The sequence below is a fragment of the Ctenopharyngodon idella genome, chromosome 22, assembly GCF_019924925.1.
Source record: "Ctenopharyngodon idella isolate HZGC_01 chromosome 22, HZGC01, whole genome shotgun sequence".
Classification (NCBI taxonomy): domain Eukaryota; kingdom Metazoa; phylum Chordata; class Actinopteri; order Cypriniformes; family Xenocyprididae; genus Ctenopharyngodon; species Ctenopharyngodon idella.
Genome location: NC_067241.1, coordinates 27,384,599 through 27,411,703, shown reverse-complemented (window position 1 = coordinate 27,411,703; position 27,105 = coordinate 27,384,599). Strand labels below are relative to the sequence as shown.

Below are 27,105 nucleotides of genomic sequence, written 5' to 3'. Positions count from 1 at the left end.
GTCACAGTTCTGAAGGATTGTGTGTCAAGGACAAGTCAAGTCAAATTTATTTATATGGTGCTTTTCCCAATACACACTGATTCAAAACATCTTTACAGAAAATAATGATGATCATGTTTATAATATCTTAATATCTTCATGTAGCAGATTAGAGCTGGACAATAATACAGTTGACATTTTGTGACGTTACAAGCAATCTGGCAGTTGAGATTTGCTATATAGTGCATATCACTCTTTGCGAGTGTACTGTATGCATGTGGACACACTTGGATATACATAAATATCCAACTTTAGATTAAGAACAGGGCAATAATATAGTTACATTTTGTGGCAAAATATAAAATCAGGCAGTAGAACTTTGCTTTTCGTGAATGTACTGTATGTATGCAAACAAAGTTGGATATAATAAATATCTAACTTTATACAAGCTGTAGAGCTGTGCGATAATACAGTTATGATAAACAATCAGGTAGCTGAGATTTGCTATATAGTATATACTGCTTTTAATGTGATAGTGTTCAGTTTGAGGAAAGTTACTTTTAAAAGTAATGCTTTACAATATTGCATTACTCCCAAAAAAAGTAACTAATTACGTTACTTTTTATGGAAATTAATGAGTCACGTTTCTTTTGCGCTACTTTTTCTCACCTTTTTCTCACATTTTTGGCAAATGTAAAGGCCTTTTCACAGCAAGGGCCCTATCATACACCCGGGGCAATCCGGCCCCAGGCGCAACGCGAGTGTTTTTTGCTAATTTAGCCCGACGCAGTTATGATTTTCAAGTCCTGGGCCACGTTGTTTAAATAGCAAATGCATTTGCGCCCATTTGTGCGTCCATGGGTGTGCTGGTCTGAAAACGAAGTGTGTTCAGGTGCATTGTTGGCGTGTTGCTATTTTGAGGCAACTGAAATAGACTGCGCCATTGACCAACTGAAATCTGGTCTAAAGGCAATGACGCAATATTTGTTTTTTTATTTAAAGAGCACGTTAGTAATATGCGCCTATAGGCGTGCATTTTTTATTCATTTTAAAGGGTTAGTTCACTCAAAAATGAAAATAATGTCATTTATTACTCACCCTCATGTCGTTCTACGCCTGTAAATCCTTCATTCATCTTCGGAACACAAATTAAGATTTTTTTTATTAAATCCGATGGCTCAGTGAGACCTGCATTCACAGCAATGACATTTCCTCTCTCAAGATCCATAAAGGTACTACAAACATATTTAAAACAGTTCATGCGAGTTCAGTAGTTCTACCTTAATATTATAAAGCGACGAGAATATTTAAAAAACAAAATAATGACTTTTCAACAATATAGTGATGGGCCGATTTCAAAACACTGCTTCGGAGCTTTGCGAATCGAATCAGTGACTCGGAGCGCCAAAGTCACGTGATTTCAGCACTTTAGCTGTTTGATAGGAGATCCGAGTCACTGATTCGATTCATAAAGCTCCGAAGCAGTGTTTTGAAATCGGCCCATCACTATATTGTTGAAAAGTCGTTATTTTGTTTTTTTGGCGCACAAAAAGTATTCTCGTCGCTTTATAATATTAAGGTAGAACCACTGAACTCGCATGAACTGTTTTAAATATGTTTTAGTACCTTTATGGATCTTGAGAGAGGACATGTCATAGCTTTGAATGTAGGCCTCACTGAGCCATTAGATTTAATCAAAAATATCTTAATTTGTGTTCCGAAGATGAATGAAGGCCTTACAGGCGTAGAACGACATGAGGGTGAGTAATAAATGACATTATTTTCATTTTTGGGTGAACTAACCCTTTAAGGAATACTGAATTTGTTTTTGTGCAAGTGAGATGAGTAAATGCATGCTCACATTTAGTCTAGAACTACAATAACCATCATGTTTATCATCAATGTGTTACTTTACTAGTTACTTGAAAAAAGTAATTTGATTACGTAACTAGCATTACTTTTAATGCGTTACCCTACACTGATAGTGTTGTTGTATATGTACAAGGTTCTAGAACTGTATCCCAGACATCTTTGCTTTGTAAGGTGATTGTGCCTTCATAAAATATAGTTCCTACAAACAATTATGGCTACCAATATGTTTTTTTAATTTATTGCGTTACTAATTAAAAATTTGTTGAACAAGAAATCTGTAGTTGCCTTGATGAATTTATTGGCTGAAAAAAGCATTTTGCATTTAGTGAATGAACAAATTCAAATTGACCAAACAAAATGTAGGTCAATTTCTGAGATAATAATAGTGATGATAATCTGAATGTATCAGATTTATAAAGTTTTCTTAACAATTCCTTTTTTACAGTGTACTGATGTAAGGCAACAAACCGGTTTTGTAACTGAGCTATTGTCTGTGTCCACATAAACTGTGATCTTCAACACACATGAGAGGTTAGTGACTATGTGCTACCTCTGTGGCATAGCAGTCGAGCAGCAAGAATATTTAACACTGAGCTAATGCCTTCGAGACCTTCTGCTGCAGTAATTCAACCTTCAAAGCCGGCCGAGGGATACTAGGAAAACCCAACTTTTGCTAAAAACTGCAAATCTGATCTTTTAATAAGAATGAGAGTGCAATAGTGTCATCAAGCAAGCTTGCAATGCTCGTGTAAAGGAGGAGCGAGGATGGCAAGCTGTCCATGAGCCATCACAACGTTGACTTTCTTTCAGCGACTCTAGCCCAAATTCCACAACTTCCTTCCAAAGATATGACCTGAGAGCCCATCATCAAGTTGGATGTGAACTAGTAGATATGAACACAGTCCATTCATTGACCATCTGATGATTATTGCAAACAAAAATATCAAGCACTTGCCAAAATCTCAAGCTCCGATCTGATTGGCAGGTTTGTACCTGCACTTTTAAAGGGATACCATTGTGGATTCATCCATTTCAGATTTACCTACTGCTAAATGGCACAAAAAAGAAAAACAAATTATGGCTGATCACTGTATATGCTGGTCAGATGGTCTTCCTGTTTAAGTGGGCGGTTCTTGGCCAGAAAAAAGCTGCAAAATGGACCGCATGTGCATTGCTGAGAATATTTTTATGGAACAAGCATTGAATGGAAATGCAGTTTGCTAACTGGCAACGGCTCACTGTTTTCATCAGAGTATCAGTGTCACAGATAACAAGATAATAAGTTCCTCTCATTCGAGAAACGTGTTCAAACCAACAGTCTTAACCAAGCTTTGTGTCAGCCATGCACAGTCTACTGCTATTCTGTCAAGATACAAAACACATGCTTCATGAATTCATCTAAAATTTTATTTGCTGGAGTGCATGAGGCCATGATATGAGCACATCAAAGCCAATGACATGATGCTCAGTTTTTGTCTGGATCTACTGATTAAAAAATACATAAAAAATGTGATTCGTACATACAGAACACAGCTCTATGACGATTTTTTTCAGCAAATCTAACTCAAGTGATGCATGCAGAAAAAAACATAAAACAGTTAATTATATCATAGAGAGGAAGAGGACCCTTGCAGACCCCGTGTCAAGGAGATCATTTGACCTTTTTATGACAAGGAAAGCTTAGTTCAGGTTGTAAAATGTCATGTGATGCGACTCCCCAAAAAATTTTAAATGATAAATAATATTTGTTAAAAAGGAGTTATTTATATAAACATTTTAAATAATGATTAGGATGTTCACATTTACATTATTCCAGGTGTAAGCAAAAGGTTTTTTTTCTTGATGGTTACACCATATTACATTGTGACATTTATTAAAATTGGTAAAAAAAAATTTAAAACTATATGAATAAAAAAATACATTTCTAAAAACTTGGCACATGTTTTAAATTAGACTTTCCTTATCTTTATTGGAGACACTGCTGTTTTTCAAATAAATGTTCTTTTTTATGTAATAACAGTTACAACTAATAACAATAACAATTTCTACAAAAATATTAAGCAGCACAACTGTTTTCAAAATTGATAATAATTAGAAATGTTTTTTGAGCATCAAATCATCATGTTAGAATGATTTCTGAAGAATCATGTGACACTGAAGACTGGTGCTGAAACTGATGCTAAAAATTCAGATTAGCATCACAGGAATAAATTACATTTTAATATATATTACAACAGAAAACAGTTATTTTGAATTGTATTAATATAATACAATTCGGCTTTGAATCTAGCATGTTATTCTTCTTGTCTTAGTTTTCCTCAGCCATCTTCTACTCTCTCTGCATTTAAACTAGTTCCTATAATAGATGAGGTAACTAAAATTATCCAAAAATCTAAATCCACTAGCTGTCATTTAGACCCTCTTCCAACCCACTTAGTCAAAGTTTGTTTGCCTGTTCTTTCCTCGTTAATCACTGATATTCATTCTTCTATTATTTCTGATATTGTTCCATATTCACTTAAAACTGCAATAATAACTCCTGTACTCAATAAGCCAGGTGCTGATCCAAGTAACTTTGATCATTTCTGTCCAAATGGGATGCGTTTGTGTAAGAAAAATATCCATATTTAACACATTATAAAGTAAAATAACTAGCTTCCGCCAGACCGCCTTCTGTATTCAACTTACATAAAAGTCTTAAGTTGATTACGGAAGGCGTAGGACATAGCGTAAGCGCTTTGAACTGCGAGAGGCGTTACACTTTCTTCCTAAGTTGAATATGTAAGGCGGTATTGCACTCCATTTGTGCAATTAAGGCAGTTTTGATCGAAGTCATCTCAAATCACTTTTGGTGTCCCTCAGGGATCAGTACTAGGCCCTCTACTATTTATCATATATCTACAGTGCTCAGCATAAATGAGTACACCCCCTTTGAAAAGTAACATTTTAAACAATATCTCAATGAACACAAAAACAATTTCCAAAATGTTGACAAGACTAAGTTTTATATAACATCTGTTTAACTTATAACATAAAAGTAAGGTTAATGATATAACTTAGATTACACATTTTTCAGTTTTACTCAAATTAGGGTGATGCAAAAATGAGTACACTCCACAACAAAAACTACTACATCTAGTACTTTGTATGGCCTCCATGATTTTTAATGACAGCACCAAGTCTTTTAGGCATGATGAACAAGTTGGCGACATTTTGCAACATCCATCTTTTTCCATTCTTCAAGAATGACCTCTTTTAGAGACTGGATGCTAGATGGAGAGTAATGCTCAACTTTTCTCTTCAGAATTCCCCATAGGTGTTCGATTGGGTTCAGATCAGGAGCCACTGAATCACTTTCACTCTGTTCCTCTTCAGAAATCCAACAGTGGCCTTAGATGTGTGTTTAGGATCATTGTCATGTTGTAAAAGTGCACGACGACCAAGGGCACGGAGTGATGGTAGCATCTTCTCTTTCAGTATAGAGCAGTACATCTGTGAATTCATGATGCTATCAATGAAATGCAGCTCCCTGACACCAGCAGGACTCATGCAGCCTCACATAAGGACACTGCCACCACGTTTCACTGTAGGCACCATGCATTTTTCTTTGTATTCCTCACCTTTGCGACGCCATACAGTTTTGAAGCCATCAGTTCCAAAAACATTTATCTTGGTCTCATCACTCCAGAGTATAGAGTCCCAGTAGTCTTCATCTTTGTCAGCATGGGCCCTGGCAAACTCTAGGCGGGCTTTTTTGTGCCTGGGCTTTAGGAGAAACTTCTTTCGTGGACGGCACCCATGCATGCCATTCCTCTGCAGTGTACACCGTATTGTGTCATGGGAAATAGTCACCCCAGTTTGGCTTTCTACTTCTTAGATAACTGCATTGAACTTGCATGCCAATTTTCTTCAACCCTTTTCATCAGAAGACCCTCCTGACGAGGTGTTAACTTCCGCGGACGACCTGGGCGTCTCTGTGAGATGGTTGCAGTTCCATCTTTTTTACATTTTTGTATCACTTTTGCTACAGTATTCTGACTGATAAGTAAAGCTTTGTTGATCTTCTTGTAGCCTTCACCTTTCTGGTGTATAGAAATGATTTTCTTTCTCAGGTCTTGTGACATTTCTCTTCCATGTGGTGCCATTGCTGACAGCATTAAATGGGAAGGGGTTTAAACACCCTTTTATAGTCAACTGTCTGCTGGACACCTGTGTAATGAATAATTAGACTCACCTGTGGTTGAATTCTTGTTAAATTAGACATCTGTAGTCTAAAATTTAGCTTTGCTCCAGAGACTTTCAGTGGGGTGTACTCATTTTTGCATCACCCTAATTTGAGTAAAACTGAAAATTTTGTTCTCTAAGTTATATTATTAACCTTACTTTCATGTTATAAGTTAAACAGATGTTATATAAAACTTAGTCTTGTCAACATTTTGGAAACTGTTTTTGTGTTCACCGAGATATTGTTTAAAATGTTACTTTTCAAAGGGGGTGTACTCATTTACGCTGAGCACTGTACTTACGCTTAGAAGCATCTTCAGAAAATTTGGCATTCACATTCACTATTACGCTGATAACACCCAGCTCTACTTGTCCTCTAAGCCTACTTCTGTTCTTCCTCTGCTCTCTCTCTCTAACTGTCTGTCTGTCCAAAGTTAAAACTGGGTTTTCATGTAATTTTCTTAAACTTAATAGCAGCAAAACAGAAATTCTTCTTATTGGTTCAAAAAATAATCTGGCAAAGTCTAATGGCTGCAGGTTAATCTTTGACAATACTCAGATGCACAAATTATCTCCAGAACTCCTTCGTTACAGCACATTTCTCCTGTACTCCAACAACTGCACTGGCTCCCTGTTACACAACGTATTGAATTTAAGATTTTACTTATAAGGTACTTCACAACTTGGCTCCTTCTTATTCTTCTTTCTATAATAACTCCCACCCACACTCTTAGATCATCTTCTGCATTCACCTTAGTTCTTCCATGTATGCATATGACTTCCATGGGATCTCGAGCTTTCAGCTATGCTGCCCCTCATCTATGGAACGTGCTTCCACAGGATTTCCGAAATTGTAACACTCTTTCTTTTTTTAAGTCTCGTGTCAAAAGTACCTTTTTAAACAGGCCTTTCGGTGACTGTGTCAAAGTAATTTTTATCGTTCGTGGTGTTTTTAAGCTTGCACCTAGGGCTTCTGTGTTTTAAGCCAAACTAATGGTCTTCTGTTATTTTATGTTTTATGTGTTCATTTGCTTATAAGGTGTCCTCAAGTGTCTTGAAAGGCGCCTATTAATAAATGCATTATTATTAATAATAATAATTTTACTTTTTGAACAAAACAATGCAGACTTAGTGAGGAAAAGAGACTTCTTTCAAAAACATTAAACATAAATTAAAACAAATCTCACTGACCCAAACCTTTGAATGCATATAAAAACATTCTCAAAGAAAATTAAATTGTACCATTAAAAACATGGAAGATGGGAAAGTTGCAAATAAATGTAAAAGTAATTTCCTCTTAGGGCAATGACTGATAGGACACTTTCTGAAACAGTGCTGAGCTGCTTCCTGTTTTGGGCAATGACTCAGTAGAAACATCTGGAAGTTTAATGTAAGAACTTTTGTGTCTCTTGTCATACCCTGGGACAGAGCTGTGTTTGCAGTAGGAGAGCAAGGCATTTCCCTGTATTTCATTTTTTTAGTTTATCTTATCTGTCAGAGTCATACAGAACTAAGTGATGAGACTCCACCACAACTAGCCTCTTATCATCTAAATGTTCAGCAAGATTACGGAAATAACTGACACTCACATCCAAGTCAAGCATTCATGAGCTAAAGTAAAGACGTCCAACACACACTCTTATGGGAGGTTAATCAGTGTATATATTAGACATGTACATAGATACACCAAAAACAGATTGTATGATAGCCTTGAGCTAAGTTAACTAAAACAGGCCTTTCAGGTTCTAACTTCAACACAAATACACTCGCACCACTAGAATTAAAGAAGGACTAGAGGTTAACAGGAAAACATATTTACTTTTCTGCAGAACATTCAACCACAGATCACTTAACACTTATTTCTTTAATAACACTCATATTTTGGTTATTATTTAAACTGTACTAACACTTTTTCAGTTTATATTTTGACCACTATATTTTACATTTTAAATGTTTTAAAAACTACTGCTAAACAAAACTAGAACGTGCAAATGAGATTGGAGAGCCGGGAAGATTCTTAGTTAACAATTAAATTTCCAAACACCATAGACACTGAGAGGGACGGACAGGTCCTCCCAATAATTAAAAATGGACAAATTGTCCCTCTAGTATTTTATATTCTTGATGCTCTTTTGATGCACTTTATTAAAGTTTTTAAAGTTACTTTTTTAGGCTGGTCTGCCTCAGGTTTCTAACAGCGTTTATTGATGTCAAAATTATTGAGATGACCAATCAAATCAATGAAAAGGCTTTACTGTTCACAGAAGATGAACTTGAACTCATGTAACTTGAACTCATGAACTTGAACTCATGTAATTCATGTTATTCATGACAGAACGTGACTAGACAAAAAACATTAACAGAAAAGAGCAATGTGAACATCCTGCTAAACATCTCTTTTTGTGTTTCACATAAGAAATGTAGTTATACAGGTTTGAATGAAAAGATGGTTATAGTAAATGATGACAGAATTTTCATTTTTGGATGATCTATCCCTTAAACCCTTTTTTGAACATACAGCGGTTGGACAAACTAACTGAAACACTTCAGGAAAAAGAGCTTATTCCTAATGTAATTAAATCTCACTTACCAGTGCAGCTGCAAAGGTGAGTCACAATAGGTTGATTCATGTTGACAGCTATAAAACAGGTCTGACAATTAACATTTTGTTGTGTGACTTTCTAAAAAACAACAACAAACAGTTTCAAAGAGACCAAATAGATGATCGCCAAATTGCAGAAGGGTCATTCACAGAAAATGCTAAATTATTTAAAGAGTCAAGGGGAACAGACATGTGCAAAACATTGACACCAACAAACTGCCAAACACCAACAAGAATTGGACTTTCAATAAGATGTCCAGCCTCAGAATTCAGCAGAGAATTGAATCAGCACCTCTGTGACCCAGCATCAACAAAACCTACATGTCAAAGCTGGAATTTATGACAGGACTGCTATTCAGAAACCATGTTTATCTAACATCAACGCATAGAGATGCATAACCCAGTACAAGGGCCACAAAACCTTGACACTTGAGCAATGGAAAAAAAAAAAGTGATATGGACTGATGAGTCATCTTTTCCCTTTTTCTAAACTTAGGACTTTGGATACAATTAGAGAAATACAAAGAATTCATTTAATCCACAATGTCTGTTACCAAATGGCAAATAGGGTGGAGAGGTTCATTATATATAAAGGTACAAGGAGTCATCTAGTGGCTAAGCCTTATAGTCATAAGGTGTGTTATGCTACATTTAGTCCTGGTTCGCTTATTTATAAATTATTAGTTCACTTTAAAATGAAAATTACCCCAAGCTTTACTCACCCTCAAGCCATCCTAGGTATATGACTTTCTTCTTTCAGATGAACACAATCTGACATTTAACAATAAATATCCTGGTGCATCAAAGCTTTATAATGGCAGTGAGCAGGACCAATGAGTATGAAGCTGAAGAAAGTATACCTATCCATCATAAACGTACTCCACATGGCTCCGGGGGGTTAACAAAGGCCTTCTGAAGTGAAGCGATGTGTTTGTGTAAGAAAAATATCCATATTTAACAAGTTATATAGTAAAAAATCTAGACTGCCTTCTGTATTCAAATTACGAAGAAAGTGTAAAACTCTCGCAGTTCAAAATGCTTACACTAAGTCCTAAGCCTTCCGTATTTTCACACACGTAAAGCAAACATGCTTGAGTTTATCACAACCGATGTGAGAGTTGATGAATGTTTATATGTGAATAAAAGCCTAAATTCAATCTGTTCATCATATAATCAATCGTGTCTCTTCAGAAAATTTGGACTAAATCACTCAATTCATATGGATTAGTTTTACGATCTCTTCATGAACTTTTTGAAGCGTCAAAGCTTCAGTTGCGTAGCTGTTAATGTAGGGACAGATTTCAGATTTCATCAAAAATATCTTCAGTTGTGTTCTGAAGATGAACAAAAGTATTACAGGTTTGAAATGACAACAGGGTGAGTAAATGATAACAAAATTTTCATTTTTGGGTGAACTAACCTATTAAAGCCACATCAGAATAATTGAGTTTACGATATGATAACGCATGAATGACACAACAATGATGTAATTACAGATGGGAGACTACAATCAAACACTAAACATATTTGAGAGGTTCTGGAGCACATAAGTGGTCCTATTTTAACGATCTAAGTGCATGGTCCATAGCGCATGGCACAAGTGCACTTAGGGTGTGTCCGAATACACTTTTGCTAGTTTAAAGATGGGAAAAATGGTCGGCGCATCCGGCGCATGGTCTAAAAGGGTTGTCCCTATTCTCTTAATGAGTAATGGGTGTGTTTTGGGCATAACGTGCAATAAACCAATCAGAGTCTCATCTCCCATTCTATTTACATGGCGGAATTTGCAAGCGAAAAAATAACAAAACAAATATTGCGTCATTGACTTTAGACCAGGTTTCAGTTGGTCAATGGCACAGTCTATTTCAGTTGCCTCAAAATAGCAACACGCCAACAATGCACCTGAATACACCTTGTTTTCAGACCAGCATGCCCATGGGCGCACAAATGGGTGCAAATGCATTTGCTATTTAAACAACGTGGCGCAGGACGTGAAAATGATAACTGCGTCGGGCTGAAACTAGCAAAAAACACTTGCGTCGCACTGGCGCCACATTGCGCCGGATGTATGATAGGGCCCAAAGGAGATGTAGATGAAGCTCTAGTTCCTCGAGACAGGTTTTCCTTCTGCATGTATTTCAAGACTTCTGAAGTGTGATCATTCACTTTATTACAGTTTCTGCAAATTTTGACCAATGAATTTCCATGAGGTTGCACTCACAAAAAAGCATTTTTTTATTAAATATTGAGCATTTAAAAAATGTATTTTTACATGGCTTTTTAAGAAGAATGTCCATGACTTATGAGTTCACACACATAGGGTACAAGGTTATATGGCATTATTTGTCACAGTCACGTCATGTTATGTTCTGTTTGTTTTGGTTTTCATTCTGTCACATCTGCTCCTTTGTTCTGTTTTCCCGCCACAATCAGTCACCATGGACACTCATCACATTCATCACAGCTGTTTGTCATTTTAGTTAATTCGTCATTGTATATAAGTTCCTGTTTGTCTTCAGTTCATTGTCGGGTCTCGTTTAACGTTTGACGTTTATACTTCTGTTGTGTGATGTTCCTGCCTGTATTCTGTATTCTCCCATTGGATATTCAAGTAAAGACTTATTTAACTATTATCTTCCTCATCGTGCGCTTGTAAGATTTTATTTTTATTTTTATTTTATTGTACAGGTAGTACAACGGAGACCGCCGCGATTGAGCCGCCCACGCACACAAGAGCGATCGGGGGTCACATTGCCACGGAGCCCGAGCAGCGTACGCCTGACCAGGTGTGTGAGCCGGCTGAGCCATCCATCGCCGAGGGAGTGTTGGTGGACTTCGAGGATTCGGAAGTGAGCCCCACCCACCACCCCGCTACTGAGAGTGAGTTTGCTGAGACACTGCTGGACTCAAGGTGTGGAGAGAACATATTTCTAGCCCCAGTATTGTTGCCTGTCCAGCTGGTCCCGCCCAGCGTGCCTTTCCCACCATCTCTCCAATCTACTAGTGACACTCCATTCTTTTTGGATTTTTGCATGGAACTCCAGCCTGTTTTCTAGTCTCCAGCCGTCAGTGCCACCCAGTCACCTCCGTCTCCCTTCAGTCCCTCGGTACCACATCCTCTCAGTAGCGTGGCACCATCTCTGGCCTGCCGGGAACCGTCTCCTCCTGGGTACGTGGAGCCCGAAGCTCCGCCTCCAGCCTTGGAAGGTTTCGAGCTGCCTCGTCCCATCGCCCTGACTCCTGCGCCTGCGCTCCTTCCGCCCTCGACCTCGGAGTGGACCATCGGCCTTTCAGCCACGCCGGACTCCCTCAGCACGTCGGCTCCACCTGGGTCAGACATCGCTTCGCCTCCGCTGCGGACTTACGGACCATCCGCTGCTCTCTGGTCCTCCACCCCTTCCACTACGGCTTGCTCCGCCCTACCTCAGGCTCCGTCTCCGCCCTCGGTTGCTCCAATGCGTCCTCAGACCTCTGGATCCCCTCCTTGATCTCGTCGTCACTGCGGCTTCGTCGCGGTCACCAGGATCTTCACCATCTCTCCACCTCCTCAGCTCGTCGGCTGCGCGGTGGGCTCCATCCTCGCTGTCGTTGCCTGCGGTCATCCCCATGGCTGTCCTCATCAGCACTCTTCCATGGCTCCTCCCTCCATCAACGCCGCCGTGGGGCACTACCCTGGCTGTGGCCTGGAATAACATCCTGCAGCCCCTGCTCAAGGCCATCACCTGGATGTCACCACCCTTGGCCGTCCACCTCCTGAACCACCTCCTGCATCTGCCCGTTTCACCATCACATCATCCACCTCCAGAACCCCCTCCGGCCCTCCCCTTTGATGTTTCTCTACGGTGCAAGGATGCGCCTCGCCGGAGGGGGATGTACTGTCACAGTCACGTCATGTTCTGTTTGTTTTGGTTTTTATTCTGTCACGTGCTCCTTTGTTCTGTTTTCCCGCCACAATCAGTCACCATAGACACTCATCACATTCATCACAGCTATTTGTCATTTTAGTTAATTCGTCATTGTATATAAGTTCCTGTTTATCTTCAGTTCATTGTCAGGTCTTGTTTAACGTTTGACGTTTATACTTCTGTTGTGTGATGTTCCTGCCTGTATTCTGTATTCTCCCATTGGATATTCAAGTAAAGACTTATTTAACTATTATCTTCCTGGTTGTGTGTTTGATACACCACCAGACTGTAACATTATTATCACACAAATCTAATTTTAACATGTATAACATTTCATATATAATGCTGGTATGCCATGCCTTCCCCTTACTTTAACACTATGTTTTATTATTTGAGGAATGATGAGATATTATTTTCTGTAGCTTTTTATTGATAGGGCTTTAATTTCATTGCAATCATTACTTTAATTTCTGTAATATCTTTTTCTGTTTTTCCTTTGTCCATCTTTGGTATCTACTGTTACTTTGCCATCTTCTTCTGAGAGTAACACACACAAATGATGGTCAGATGGATTCAGGATGCCATCTTTAATTCCTCATGGATAATGCAGTTTCAGTGAACCACATGCTTTGTCTTCATTCAAAAAAAATTCCCAACTCACCCACCCCAACCTCCACCCCCTCAAAAACATGAGCAACAGCAACAATGTGCACCATTCATATTCTTTATTCTTCTGCGAGAGCGTGTGAGAGAAAGATTCCCACTGTCCCACCCTCATATTTCATATTTCAGCCTAACGAGCTCAGCCACCATGATTAACCCTTTGTTTCATCAGATACACAATTAAACAGACACACTATATACTGTTTGAGGCTTTCTTTCACAAGAAACAAAACAAAGCATAGTTTATATTTACATCTTTTTTTTTTTAATTAATAATTAAAAATGAAAATAACTTCCCCTCCCTCTTGCAGCAACATCTCTTTTCTTCTCCGTTGATGTGTTTACTGGCGCAAGGGCGGGGCAACCTGTCACTCGCATGAGATCCACCAATAGCAAACCATAACCATGCAACCATCCAATCAACAAGGACAAAATCATTTTTCTCATTTGAGAAGTCGTTTCACTCAGATATACACCACAATCGGGAAGAAAAGACTATCGCAACTTACATTTCATATTGATTTTAAGTAACATGGTCTGGTTATATCAGCAGTGCACACGTTTCAGCTTAGTCTAGATGTATCATAAATGGGCACAAAGTTACAACTTACTACAAAATTTTTTAAATTTCACCACAAGCTGGTAATTATTTTCATGTTATGGGCAATAGCTGTCCAATATTGACTAATAATCAGACAATATATATAAAAAAACCTATACTGTTAAAAAATATATAAACATTTTTCATATATATATATATATATATATATATATATACACACACACACATACATATACACACACACATATATATATATATATATATATATATATATATATATAGCATTTTGTAAAAAAAGTAAATAACTAAAACAATTAAATAGCCAGCTGCTAAATATTCGATATAGACCAATACAGACCAACGCAATAAAATATTGGTCAAAAAAAGTTACGGTCCTGATAAGCCAATAATTATTTTCATGTTATGGTCAATATATGATAAATGGCCTATATTCAAATCTATACTACTCTGTCTACAATAATTAAGATAAAACACAACAAATGATCAAATATTAATATCAGAAATAACTTCAAAGTGTTGTTTTAGGGACAAATAGAGCACCTAAATAAAGTGCTGAGTTTCAAACTAAATTGTAGTTAAAAAGTCACAAATCTTTTTAACTTTACTTGAACTTTACTTAATATAAGACCATACGGATGGCTAGAGCAACCCTGGCCAGCAGAGAGTAGCACCTCTCTGAAATCTCTTATCCTGCATATGGCACAAAATAAAACAACTTCCATGATAGCAAAGTGCACAGTCAGAGAAACCCTGGCCTGCTGGTCAACAGATAAGCCTGTGTGGTAAAAATATTGACCAAGACAACTGAAAGAGGACAGAGCAAGTATTAGGAGGAAGAGCGAGGGTTTCACCTTGACACCATCACAGTAATTTCACTCAGAAGTTGAGTGTTCTGCTATAGGTACATCAACTGTGACCAGGAAATGAGAATGAAATGGAGATTGACAAATATTTGGATAGTACAGACATCCAGAACCCATTGTAACATGTTACGCTAATACTACCTAACTAAGAGTGTCTAACAACACAACAACTTTTAGATGAAATGATCCAAAACTGAGGTGTGAACTAAACATAAATCTAGGCCTGGGCGATAAAACGGTATCGATATTTATCGACGGTACGTCTTATTCGATAACGATAGAAAAAATGTTCGATATAACTCTTGATATAGCTTCACTTAAATGCATTAAAATGTAAACAGACATGAAGTTCGGTTGCATGAACAACTCTCACGCCGTCCCTGAATCACAAACAGACGCGCTACGAGTGACACGCAAACAAGTTGCAGTGGAGTTCATTTGAGCAAAAGCCTCGTGAGATCAGAACACACAAACATATGAAAACGAGTGCTGTACCTGCCAGTGATGAGGAGATTGTGAATAAAAAAGGACATATCAGCTCGTCAGTGTGGCAGTTTCATGGTTTCCTTGCATCTAACAGTTGATCTACTTCAAAGTACTTCAAAGAGAGAAGTCGTCATGTAGGTATTAAAGGGTTAGTTCACCCAAAAATGAAAATAATGTCATTTATTACTCACCCTCATGCTGTTCCACATCCGTATTACCATCGTTAATCTTCGGAACACAAATTGAGATATTTTTGTTGAAATCCGATGGCTCCGTGAGGCCTACATAGGAAGCAATGACATTTCCTCTCTCAAGATTCATAAAGGTACTAAAAACATATTTATATCAGTTCATGTGAGTACAGTGGTTCAATATATATATTATAAAGCGACGAGAATATTTTTGGTGCGCCAAAAAAACAAAATAACGACTTATTTAGTGATGGCCGATTTCAAAACACTGCTTCAGGAAGTTTCGGAGCATAATGAATCAGCGTATCGAATCATGATTCAGATTGCGTGTCAAACCGCCAAACCGCCAAAAATCACGTGACTTAATATGTACTAAATATGTTTTTAGTACCTTTATGGATCTTGAGAGAGGAAATGTCATTGCTCCCTATGTAGGCCTCATGGAGCCATCGGATTTCAACAAAAATATCTCAATTTGCGTTCCGAAGATTAACGAAGGTCTTACGGGTGTGGAACGGCATGAGGGTGAGTAATAAATGACAGAATTTTCATTTTTGGGTGAACTAACCCTTTAACAGCTGCACAACAGCTGCACATTAAAATCATTATTTCTGTGCTACAAATATTCAAATTATCACAGAAGTACTGAGATAAAAGTTTATAGTTCAGATAAAACACTAATGTCTATGTTATCGATCAAAATAGAGCAAATCAGCTTTAGAAAGAAACTTGAACGCATTACGCATTTATCGATTACATTGTTTCACCACCAGGTGGCGAAAAGTGACTGTTAAAAAATGTATTTGACGTTGAATCTTCATTCAACAGATTCTTTCAAATACACTGATTCATCAGTAATGAAACAAGAGTATTTATGAGTGAGTCATTGAATCATACATTCAAACTGATTTTTTTTTTAAATAATTAATTCAAATATATTTAAAATTTTAAAATAGACTGCAGCAATTAATATTTTGTCAGAACCTCTAGTAAATTACATGTTTTTTTTCGTTTAGTTGTCATTCAGAATTGTGATCTCGATTTGAAACAAACAAAAACGTTTCCCAATTTATACAGAATTGTGCAGCTCTAAGTTTCTTGTTTAAATTTTATTTTGCTTTGTTTTAAAAAAAAATTGTTGTTTGCCTTAATAATGCATTGGTTAAATTCAAACAATTTTTTTTTTCTGCTGAAGTTTTTTCAATAATTATCTATACCGATCAATATGAAACATTATATCATGATAATTTTTAGCTGTATCGCCCAGCTGAAACATTTCCTCATATCCGCAGTGGATTTGGGCGGATGCATCATTGGCATTGTTAGCATGCAGTGGTGTTGGAGACAGTAATTATTCATTACAGAAACACCAAAAAGAGTATCACATTCTCCTCAGACTTAAAGCACACTGCAGACTACACTTCTATTACTGCATAGCTACATACTGCAATACTACAATTTCTGTACTGTGCAGAGTATGCAAATACTGTACGAATTATGAAACCTTAATTTAGTGCAGTTCACCATTTGATTAGGTCACATGACCAGATGTTGCGCAGTACTGTTTGAAATAGTTATCATTTATTAATGTGTAGGTTCTCATAATATTTTATACCATTTATTTAAACATCATAGAATCAAATATTCTATAGCCCATCAAAACAATAAATCAGGTGACCAAACAAAGCCAAAAAAAACAGCATGTATTTTGCAGTGTTTTTTAGTTTTTATTACTTATATGCATATAGATAATTCTATAAAAATAATATTTTTTTATTATTGATATACAATTATAGTATTAAAACTTCAAATTAGCTAATATTTTTATATTTTTAGTTTTCATATTCAATTTATTTCTTGTTATGAGCTTTTGTCATTTTATTAGTTTTTTAAAAATAATATTTCTATTTAAAATAGTTTTAGTTACTTCAACATAAAGTTATTTCAGTTATTTTCCAAGTCAACATTTCTAATTTAAAAACATTTGTAACTTATTTATTTTATTTAATTTCATCTTCATTTCAATTAACAAAACTTCTTTTAAATAGTTTTAATTAACAATAACAACACTGGCATTTTGACTTTTTTTATATAATCCACACCAACCAAACATGACACCAACTAGTAAATATGAACTCAAAAATGCCAAATGAATACAGAAAATGTGAGAAAGAAGAAGAAGAAACTAGCAATTCTTCCCCAGAGAATACAAGCAGGCATTTTTGAGCGCTGTTGTCAGTGAACTGTGGAAAACATTTCCACATAATTCATTTAAACTTCTAACATGATTTGTAATTAATAAAAGGTCTGAACTGAGAAATGTAATTCAGTTTTGCCAGCTCACACACACTCTCTCTCTCTCTCTCTCTCTCTCTCTCTCTCACACACACACACACACACACACACACTCACACGCAACAGCTGATGTCTGTTGTGTTTCAAAGAGCCCTGAGGGAGGGTGTTGGCTGGAGGAAACAGGAGATTCTATTGTGTATGTGCGAGCGTGTTTGTTTGGGCCTCGTGTATTTTGTGTGCTAATTGGTTTCAGAGAGAGGACACCAACTCATAGGTTCAGAAGATGAATAGAAAGAGCAAAAAGAATAAAAGACAGTAAAAGTGAGAGAAAGAAAGAGAAGTATGATTTTATTCCCAAAGGAAATAAAATAGTGGCAGGTGATCTAACATGAGCTCTCTCACTCGTCAGTTTGTCTTTCTTTGCTTTTTTATTGAGCACGCATTGTACAAGACAAGACATTTGTCAGACGCTTATGGCACTTTTCCACTGCGTGGTACGACTCGGCTCGGTTCGGCACGGCACGGCTCAGCTTGCTTTACTTACGGTTTGCTTTTCCACTGCAGTACCGCTTCAAAGTGGATTATAGACTGATATAGTTACTCCACCTTTACTACCGTGGATCCGCTCCTCGGCTACCAACAAGTCTGCACCTCATCTACTGACTACAATACAGCCATATCTTTTTTCAAGTTGCGTGCGACAGTCGTTTAAAGCAAGTCGTTTCGCGAACAAATGATAATGCGGTGGCTGTTACTGACGATTTAAATCTAGCGGGTTTGGTGTCTTGTGTTTCAAATCCAATGACGCTGGTAGTGACGATTCTCTCTGACCAATCAGTGATCTGCAGTGTTTACACATCACATTTAGTATCTATACCTCATGCTTGGAACCTCAACCGAGGTGGTACTATTTAAGCGAGCCATACCATTCCGTACTGAGCCGTCCCATGCAGTGGAAAAGTGCCAAAAAGTGAGCCGTACCGAACCGTACCATGTAGTGGAAAATCGCCATTAGGCTCTGGTGTGCAACGAATCCTCCACCATGGTCTTGTCAGTGATCTCGGACATTTTATGTATAATATAAATTATAAAATATAAAAATATAACTCGTACATATGTGACACATCTCACCTTATAACAAATGTGGAAGCAAAATGGGTAAATATAAAAAACTAACTTTATACAGACATTATCTTTGCAAGTACACATTTTTAAATAAACAATATAATCCTAATTCACAGTTGTCATAAACAATTCTGTGTTACTGAAGTATGGCACAGAGAAAGGAGACCACAACATTCATTCATATTACCCATATTCATACTATATAGAACACACTTTTTTAGCTGTCGCAAAGTAAGTACTTAATCAAAATAAGTAACAACTCAGTACGCAATTTAGCTCTGGGTTACCAATAGGAGGTTGAGTGAACTAACTCTTCACAGGAGTTCTGCAACCGACAGCAAGCAAGGTTTGGTTTAATCAACTGAGAGTTCAGGGTATATGTGACCTAAAGTTAACCTTGCATTCTGGAATACCCCCCAGATTACCAACTGAAAAATAAAAAACTAAAATAAACAAGTAAATACAATCCCTATAAAATGTATTAAAATATAATAAAATTCAGATCTAACGGGATCATGACCATGTTTTCAGACAGAATTGTCCACTGTGGCACTGCAGTAGCCACTTCCTTGCCACTGTTCTTTTCTACAACAAATATGACGACCCCTCAACTTCGATTGGAAATATAAGATTCTTTTTAACATTTTCTAAAGAAAGATGATATTCTGGTCTTTAGATATTGCTTGCATCATGTCTTCAATGTAAGTCTGGGAAATTTTCCCCCATTTTGCTGTTGAAAATGTGTCACACTGATCAGATTTAGATTTAAGATCGGTCTCACTAGTCTACAGCAGTCTATCTCCAGCCAGAGTGTATTCATGACCTAGTGCTAAAGGAAACTCTGTCACAATGAAATACTAGACAGGAAGAGAAAGGAAGTTCCCTGAAGTAAACCAACTCAAAGCAAATGTGAATTCTTCCGGCTGAAACTGATGGAACCAGGACAAATGGTGGAATTTTTTTTATTATTTTAAAAGTGTTAAATTATATATTTAGTAGGGCTATAATAGTTTTCAAAAGCAAATAAAAGTTTTTTCGCGATTAATCTCACACTTATCGTGAAATTATGTATGTGTATACAATGTTCATTTTGTCATAATTTGCTATATCCAGCAAAGTAAACCATCAGAATGAAGGTTCAGAAAACTGTATTTTCTGCAAGCTTTTTTCAAGGTTAATTTAGGTGTCTTTCCAAAAAATGTCACTTGGAGACTGAAATTGTCTTTACCTTAATTGCAAACCTCATCCATCAAAACTTTATTAGCGAGACGCTGGTTTGTTTTATCCTAGAAACGCAGTTTATGTATCATCTGGCCATACAGCGGTTGGATGTTTTGACGTTCCATTCAGTCTGTATTTCTGTATTTCGCTCTTCAGAAACAATCACAGAATATGACAGAGCTCGTGTTTTAAAGCTAAACACGCTGGAATGAATAATTCACTGAAAACGCAACGTGAGTCTCTATTCTCTCTGCCATCTCTGATGATGTAATCAGCCTGTTTTTCTTTAAATTAGCACTGGTTTGGATTGATTGTTTGGATGAAGTCACTTCCTCGCTCATTGCACTGAAAATTTTCCGGAGTTTAGCGGCTTAAAATGATCTGATCGCAAACAGCGAAGGGAAATCAGATTGAAGGGTTAGAATAGAAACTTCCACCTACCAGGGTTACAGGTGCTTGTACCATTGTAGAAGCTCAGTGTGAAAAACTCCCGACTTCTAAGATCACTGACGTAAATTACGTTAATTATGCAATTTTAAATGCTTCAGTAATTTATTTGCGTCATTTGCATTAAATTATTTTAATGCGTTAAAATAATTAATCGCATAAGTTAACGCCCTAATTTTTAGTGATGGACTCAATGGACTCTACATCATTTTTGATTCAAAGAACTCCCACTGTCAAACACAATATTCAAAGGCCCCTATATAATATTAACTGAACTATAAATATAATATATATTAACTACAATACAATATTATCAGAAACTGGGAGTGGTGTAAATTATAGGTAAATTAATTAACCACAATTGATTTTGTGATTCTATAAATTTCAAGAACTGTACTGTATGTTCCTCAATAAAAACAGAAGTTATTGAGGGTAAAAAAGAAATATGATTTCAGTTTGCAACCTGATTGTATGTTTTTTAGCATTTTAATTGTTTTAATATATTAATATTGTATTAATAAAGATAATTTAAATTATTTTAAGTCATCCTGCGGCCCCCTTGGATGTTTGCTAAGGCAACCTGCACCAAAAATGGAAATTCTGTCATTATTTACTCACTCTCATGTTATTCATTTTGCTGAACTGAAGAACTGGATCAGTCCAATTCATCAATGAATCGTGCAAATTGGTTTTGTGAACCAGATCAAATGATTCACTGAAAAGATCCGACTCAAAAGAATTATTTGTTCATGAAATTTCTCATGAACTTTTACTTATGAATGTGTAAATAATGACAGTTTTTTTTTTTTTTTTTGGGGTGAACTATCCCTTTAAATAATAAGGCTAATGCACTCAAGATCACACACACCCTCCAAAGCACTGTGTTGCTGTCATGAACACAAATGCATGCAAATCCACACATATGTATAGTCAGAACTAAGGAGAAAACAAGGCATTAAAAAATCGTGCCTGCTTGTAGGAAACATACAGGCTAATATAAGACTTGAAACTAGATTTCTGAGTCATCAGTCCAGAATACAAACACCCCTTCCACATCAATGTACAACAATTAATCTGTAGGAGAGAGAAAGAGATCCTGCACGCACGTGCACAGCTTAAAAATAGATTTACGACTGTATGAATTGTTCTAAAAATAGGACCTATCTCTCTATTAACAATACCCAGTTGTAATTCTTGTGGTCCGTTTTAACCGCTGGGATGGCTGCTAACAAACGGTAAGTCTCAGATCACACAGATTATTGAAGGCAGAAACACACAAATGCTCCAGCAGCAGAACTAGCAGGGATGGTGTGCTGGTTTAATGAGTCACAGAGGAAAGGGGAAATGCCTGGATGCAGTGTCCACACTGCAGGATAAATTGGCCTGTATAACACTGCAGCTTTCTGAGAAATCTACACTCGGATCCGCTTCAGCCTATTAGAGATAAGTGCACGTGTCATCAGTGCTCGCTCTTCCTAAAAAATTGACTGACAACAAAGGTCACGTTGAAAAGATTTATGAAAAAACAAGGTAGTGGTTTCAGATGTACATGACAGATTTTTATTGGGAATTTATCATTGTCTATTTTAATACTTCCTTGTAGCCATTCTGTTAAAAAAAGAAAAAGGTAAAACCATATACAGGTTTTTAAATAAAGTATTTTTTTGAGACCTAAATAGGTCTTCTCTTTTTTTCCTAATTAGCATCAGGATTGATCATACACAAGTATTTTTATACTGTATATAGTTGGAAAGATTGCTGTATTGTCAATTTTACAAATACAAATTTTTTGTCAAAAACACATTTTTGTTTATTTTTATTAACTCTATAAAACCTACTGTATCACATTTAATTTATGAGTTTCTAAGGGCTCTAAATTATCAACATGATCAAAACTTTACTAAAAAAAACTGTTGTACACAATCCTCTACATGCCTGCTGTCGTCTGATCAAAGGGGACCTATAATGCCCCTTTTACAAGATGTAAAGTCTCTGGTGTCCCCAGAATGTTTCTGTGAAGTTTCAGCTCAAAATACCCCACAGATCATTTACTATAGCTTGTCAAATTTGCCCCTATTTGGGTGTGAGCAAAAACACGGCGTTTTTGTGTGTGTCCTTTTAAATGCAAATGAACTGCTGCTCCCGACCCCCTTTTCAGAAGAGAGCGGAGCTTTAACCCTCAAAAACCGAGACAGCCGCCGTTGGCCAAAAATAACTATTGTTCTAAAATGTTTAATAACTTTTGAACTGCTAATCCAATCTGTATGCTTTAAAATGTACCGTAAAGAGGAGATTCTCGGCTTTCCAGTGATTTATCTCATTCTGACATTCAGAGGCTCTGTGGTGAGACTGGTTACGTCATCAAAATCTGCAGCATTGATTTGTCAAGGCAATGCATGTGGTTTGTTCCTATAAGCCAAACAGGAACGATTGTTGATGCCTAGTCCTGCGTCCTATGCCCAGATTGGTTCAAACCATCATCATCTCAACCAATAAACATAGGTTTTGGTCATTTGAACCACGATATTATCATGTTTCTTTGGAAGTATGAATCAGCGCAAAGTGAAAGTATTTGCGTGCGCGTGTATCTGCGTGTATGAAAACAAACACAAAAATTAGAGATTTGAATGAGAACACTCATGTTACAAAGCATGACTCTGACATAACATGAATCAAAAATGAGGATAAGACAGTTTCACATCCGATAAGTTATTGCAATTTATGTTTTCAAACGTGTCTCTACGCAGTGAACCGGTACAATCAAATGTGACGCGTTCAGTGAGGAGTACAGCCACAGGACTGCTCTGTTTGGTTGTTATATTATCTTAATACTTATTTTATAGTTTGTGAAGATCATTAACATTAGTAGTTCAGTTGAACTACTTATTTTTCTCTCTCATTTTGTGTGTATTTTGTGAAAAAACCTTTGCACTGTTTTTATTTTCGTTGCACAAGACAATTTTCATAATTGTTTTCATTACTTGCAACACTATTTGTTTTTATTCATGTTCAGATTGAAAATATATTTCTCTAAAAAGTCACTTTTGCTTTAGTGTTCTGTTGTATAACATTTTTTTGTATTAATTTTACTCCCTGGTCTTTTTTGGACACACATTATCAATAAATAAAGTACACCTGTTTATCCCTAAAGAGTAATATTGTAGTTTTATCTAGAGTAATATTGTAACAAATGGCTATAACTTGCTTAGAGATTGTTAAATTTATACAAAATTTCATCTGAAAGTTTAAAACATCCAAATATAACTTTTTAAAAGAAAAAATTCAAACTTCAGGAGGTTTTGTGTGAGTTTACAGTGAAAAACACTAGATTTTTGCTGGCGTTTTTTTGAAATTCGGGGAATTTTATCCATTCTCAGACAAAATAAATATAAAATTGGCACTTTAAATGAGCTAAACTGAAACTTCAAGTTGTCCTGTTTAAAATGATATATGACACTTGATGCTGACTGCTAGAATGGGTTAGAAAACCAGAGAAAAGTGCAGGCGAGTCAGCAGCCACAAAAATTCTCTAGGTCTTTAAGGGGGTTAACAGTTCATGCTTCGGTTGCTCAACAACAACAAAGCTGGAGAATATCACGCAGCCAAAATGAGGATTGTCAGTAACGTGTTCAGCCTTACATTGTTCAAACCGGAGTCGGACACTGATGGAGAGACTCAGGAAGAAGTTACAACTCAGGAAGTAGTTACAACTTTTAGAATGAAACTGGACGTTTCTGAATGGTTAGTGGATAAATTTATGTAGTTGCTGTGGAGTTGATTCAACTCATCGACTAGCATGTGCCAGCCTGGTCTCATTGTTAATACGTAGGTATTAATACGTAACTTTCAAAGACACAAAACGTACATTTTTGAAAAAATAATCGTTTTATCGTTTTGTAGATAAATGTAAGATCCCTAAACCCCATCCCGAACCTAAACCTACCCATTTTATACAGAATGTTAAAAGAATAAAACATAATGGGCAGAAATGTGTAGGAAAATGACAATTTTAGTAAAAATATAACATTAAAATGATATTTTGAGCCACTAATCCTACACCTACCCCTAAACCTACCCATAACCATTTCTTTAAACTACCTACTAATATAAATAAAAGAATGACAGACAAACAAGCATAATCACAATAATTTTTTTTTTTTTTTTTTTTTTGCGAAAATGTCAAAAGTGGTACCAAAAGTAGTTAAAATGATGATGAGCTCCAGTCACAGTCCTCTCTGGCGGTAATAGTTTTTTATAGGGTACAGAGCAGAATTTAATTTATTAATCCATGAAAATATGATGAATCCGGCTTCTCTCCATTAAGGCGCGACACTCATTTCAAATGTCAATCCACTGAAACACGGCATGTCGTAATCTGTGACGAAGGTGAGAACCAATGAGCGTTTGATATCAGTGCCGTAAACCATGTCGTAACACTTCTCGAGGGTGGCGCTACTTTCAAATTTGAATCATAACGAGCGCGAGCTTTGACTGTGACGGTCGCTGTTGCTGAGAATCAAAATGAAGATCGATGGATAAAGGGCTGAATTTGGATCTGTTCCTTACAAACATATGGATTCTAAAGATTGGGAGTACAGCGAACAAATAAAATTGTTGTGATTTGTGAATTTATGTTGTGTTTTGGTGTATCTTATCAGTCACTGCATAGGAGAAATGCCTTCTGTGTCGCACAGCAAACAAACTAAATATTACAAAATGGTTAAACAATTACAGAAAATTTATTCATAAGGTTTTAAATTGTAGTCTTGTTTAACATTATGCAATCCTCCGAAACAAGCAGCACAAGTCACGAACAGAACTGTTATTTCATATTAAGTAGATGAGTAAACTGCTTTTAATAAATTCGACTAAAAACAACATTAAATCATTAAAGCCACGATTTTAATATTAATACATGGGAATTCATATACATCACACTTTACGTTATGTGATTTACGTTTTTATTGCTGTTAATACGTAAGTATTTTTACGTTTTAGTCCTCTAAATACGTCAATGTTGTACGTTTTTGTGTGTATGAAAACGTAAGTAAATGTACGTGTGGTAGAACCACAATTTACGTAAAAATACACACGTATTCTCATGAGATCACGTTGCATGTGCCGTCATGTTAATCTTTTGTGCAAATCCAGCATTGAATTGACCCTCGTTTGTGAAGCAGTCTGGTGTAAAATGACGGCATAACACTCTACTACAACAACTCTTCCTCTTCTCTAAAGCAGCCCAACATGGCCTCACCCCCTTTGTTGCGTATTCCCAGGGGCAGGGTCTATGTCAATTTTAGGGTTAGTGATGTCACTAAATCGGGAAGAAGCCATTTGTTGTAGTCCATACCAGCCGTTTGTTGTAGTCCTTAAAAAGCGATTTCTGTAAAAGAAAATATCTCCCTTTGCATTGAACTTTGAGCTTCATAACTTTGCAGATGTTGTTTATGCTCAAACAGCAACATTACTCACTAACTAAAGTTAAAAAAGTGAAATCATGATCAAGGACCCCTTTTATAGTTCATTCATTTAATAGTTCATTTTAAAGTAAAGTAAAAGGCATTTTAATATAATTGTAAAAAAATCCCCTTCAGTTTGTGACACACTTGTCTTTTTGCTGGTAAATCTTTACTGGTTTTTTATATAGTAAATGTAAGAATAACTTTTATATTGTTATTATTTCAAGATGAACACTTACTGGACTGACGAAACTTAGGTTTAATTTATTATACATACAATTTTTTTTTTTTTTTTTTTTGAAAAATCATGTTAAAATGTGAGTATCAAATATGATCCATCAGGCTTTTGAGGAACGTTTATTTGTTCAGTTGTGTAGGAACTTATTTGTTGTTGTGTAGGAAAATGTACAATTTGCAATAAACAAAAAAACTAAGAATTTACGTGCATCACTAAACCTCACATAATCCTCAATAAACCTCACATAATCCTCAGTGGGGCATGAGCAGGTCATACAAAAATGTACGAATAACACTGTGTGAACTTGCACCAATTTGCCAAAACATAAAACAGTTGTGCACTGTCATTAGACTGTGTTGAAATATCATGCACAAGTCATTATTTGCTGAAAATCCAGCTTTCAAATCGCATTCATGCTTGAAGACTGTCAGACCACATCATTGGCTCTTGCGTGTCTCATGATCGATCACGAAGCACCAGATTTGAATACTGGTGATTTTAGAGCTACATCACAGAATAACAACTTTGGGTTGTTCGTCACACAAAACTATTGTATCACTTTGGAAGACTAGGAAGGCTTGGAAGATTTTTATGGACTGCTTTTTGTGCTTTTTTGACAGCCATATTTGTGTTAAATGGAAAAGAGCATCCTGGACATTCAATAAAATATCTCCATTTGTGTTCCACAGAACGTCATACAGGTTAGAAACAACAAGGTGAATAAATGATGACAGAATTTTTATTGGGTAAACTATGTCTTTAAAAATCATAAGAGAGATTCCTTGTCTAATCTCCCTATAAGTTCATCTTGTATTTTCATGTGTTTGTCCTGAGTCTAAACATTACACAGACAACTAATCAGAATCTTGATGGCTTAAAAAAACCTTAACCAACAGCAACTTTGACAAGGCCGAAGCATATCAAAACCTTGAAGGAATATAGTGGGTAA

At 36.5% G+C, this 27,105-nt stretch overlaps 1 protein-coding gene across 2 annotated transcripts in view; it reads right to left on the bottom strand.

Moving 5' to 3' along the window:
* adcy6a (adenylate cyclase 6a) overlaps positions 1-27,105 on the bottom strand; it is a 79,738-nt gene that overhangs the window by 36,517 nt on the left and 16,116 nt on the right. Inside the window, exon 4 of one of the 2 annotated variants that reach the window (XM_051879992.1) lies at positions 15,369-15,458. The exons of the other annotated variant lie outside the window; for it this stretch is intronic. Within the exon in view, the coding sequence (XP_051735952.1) occupies positions 15,369-15,458 (90 nt within the window). The remainder of the gene's footprint in view (positions 1-15,368; positions 15,459-27,105) is intronic. 2 annotated transcript variants of the gene reach the window in all.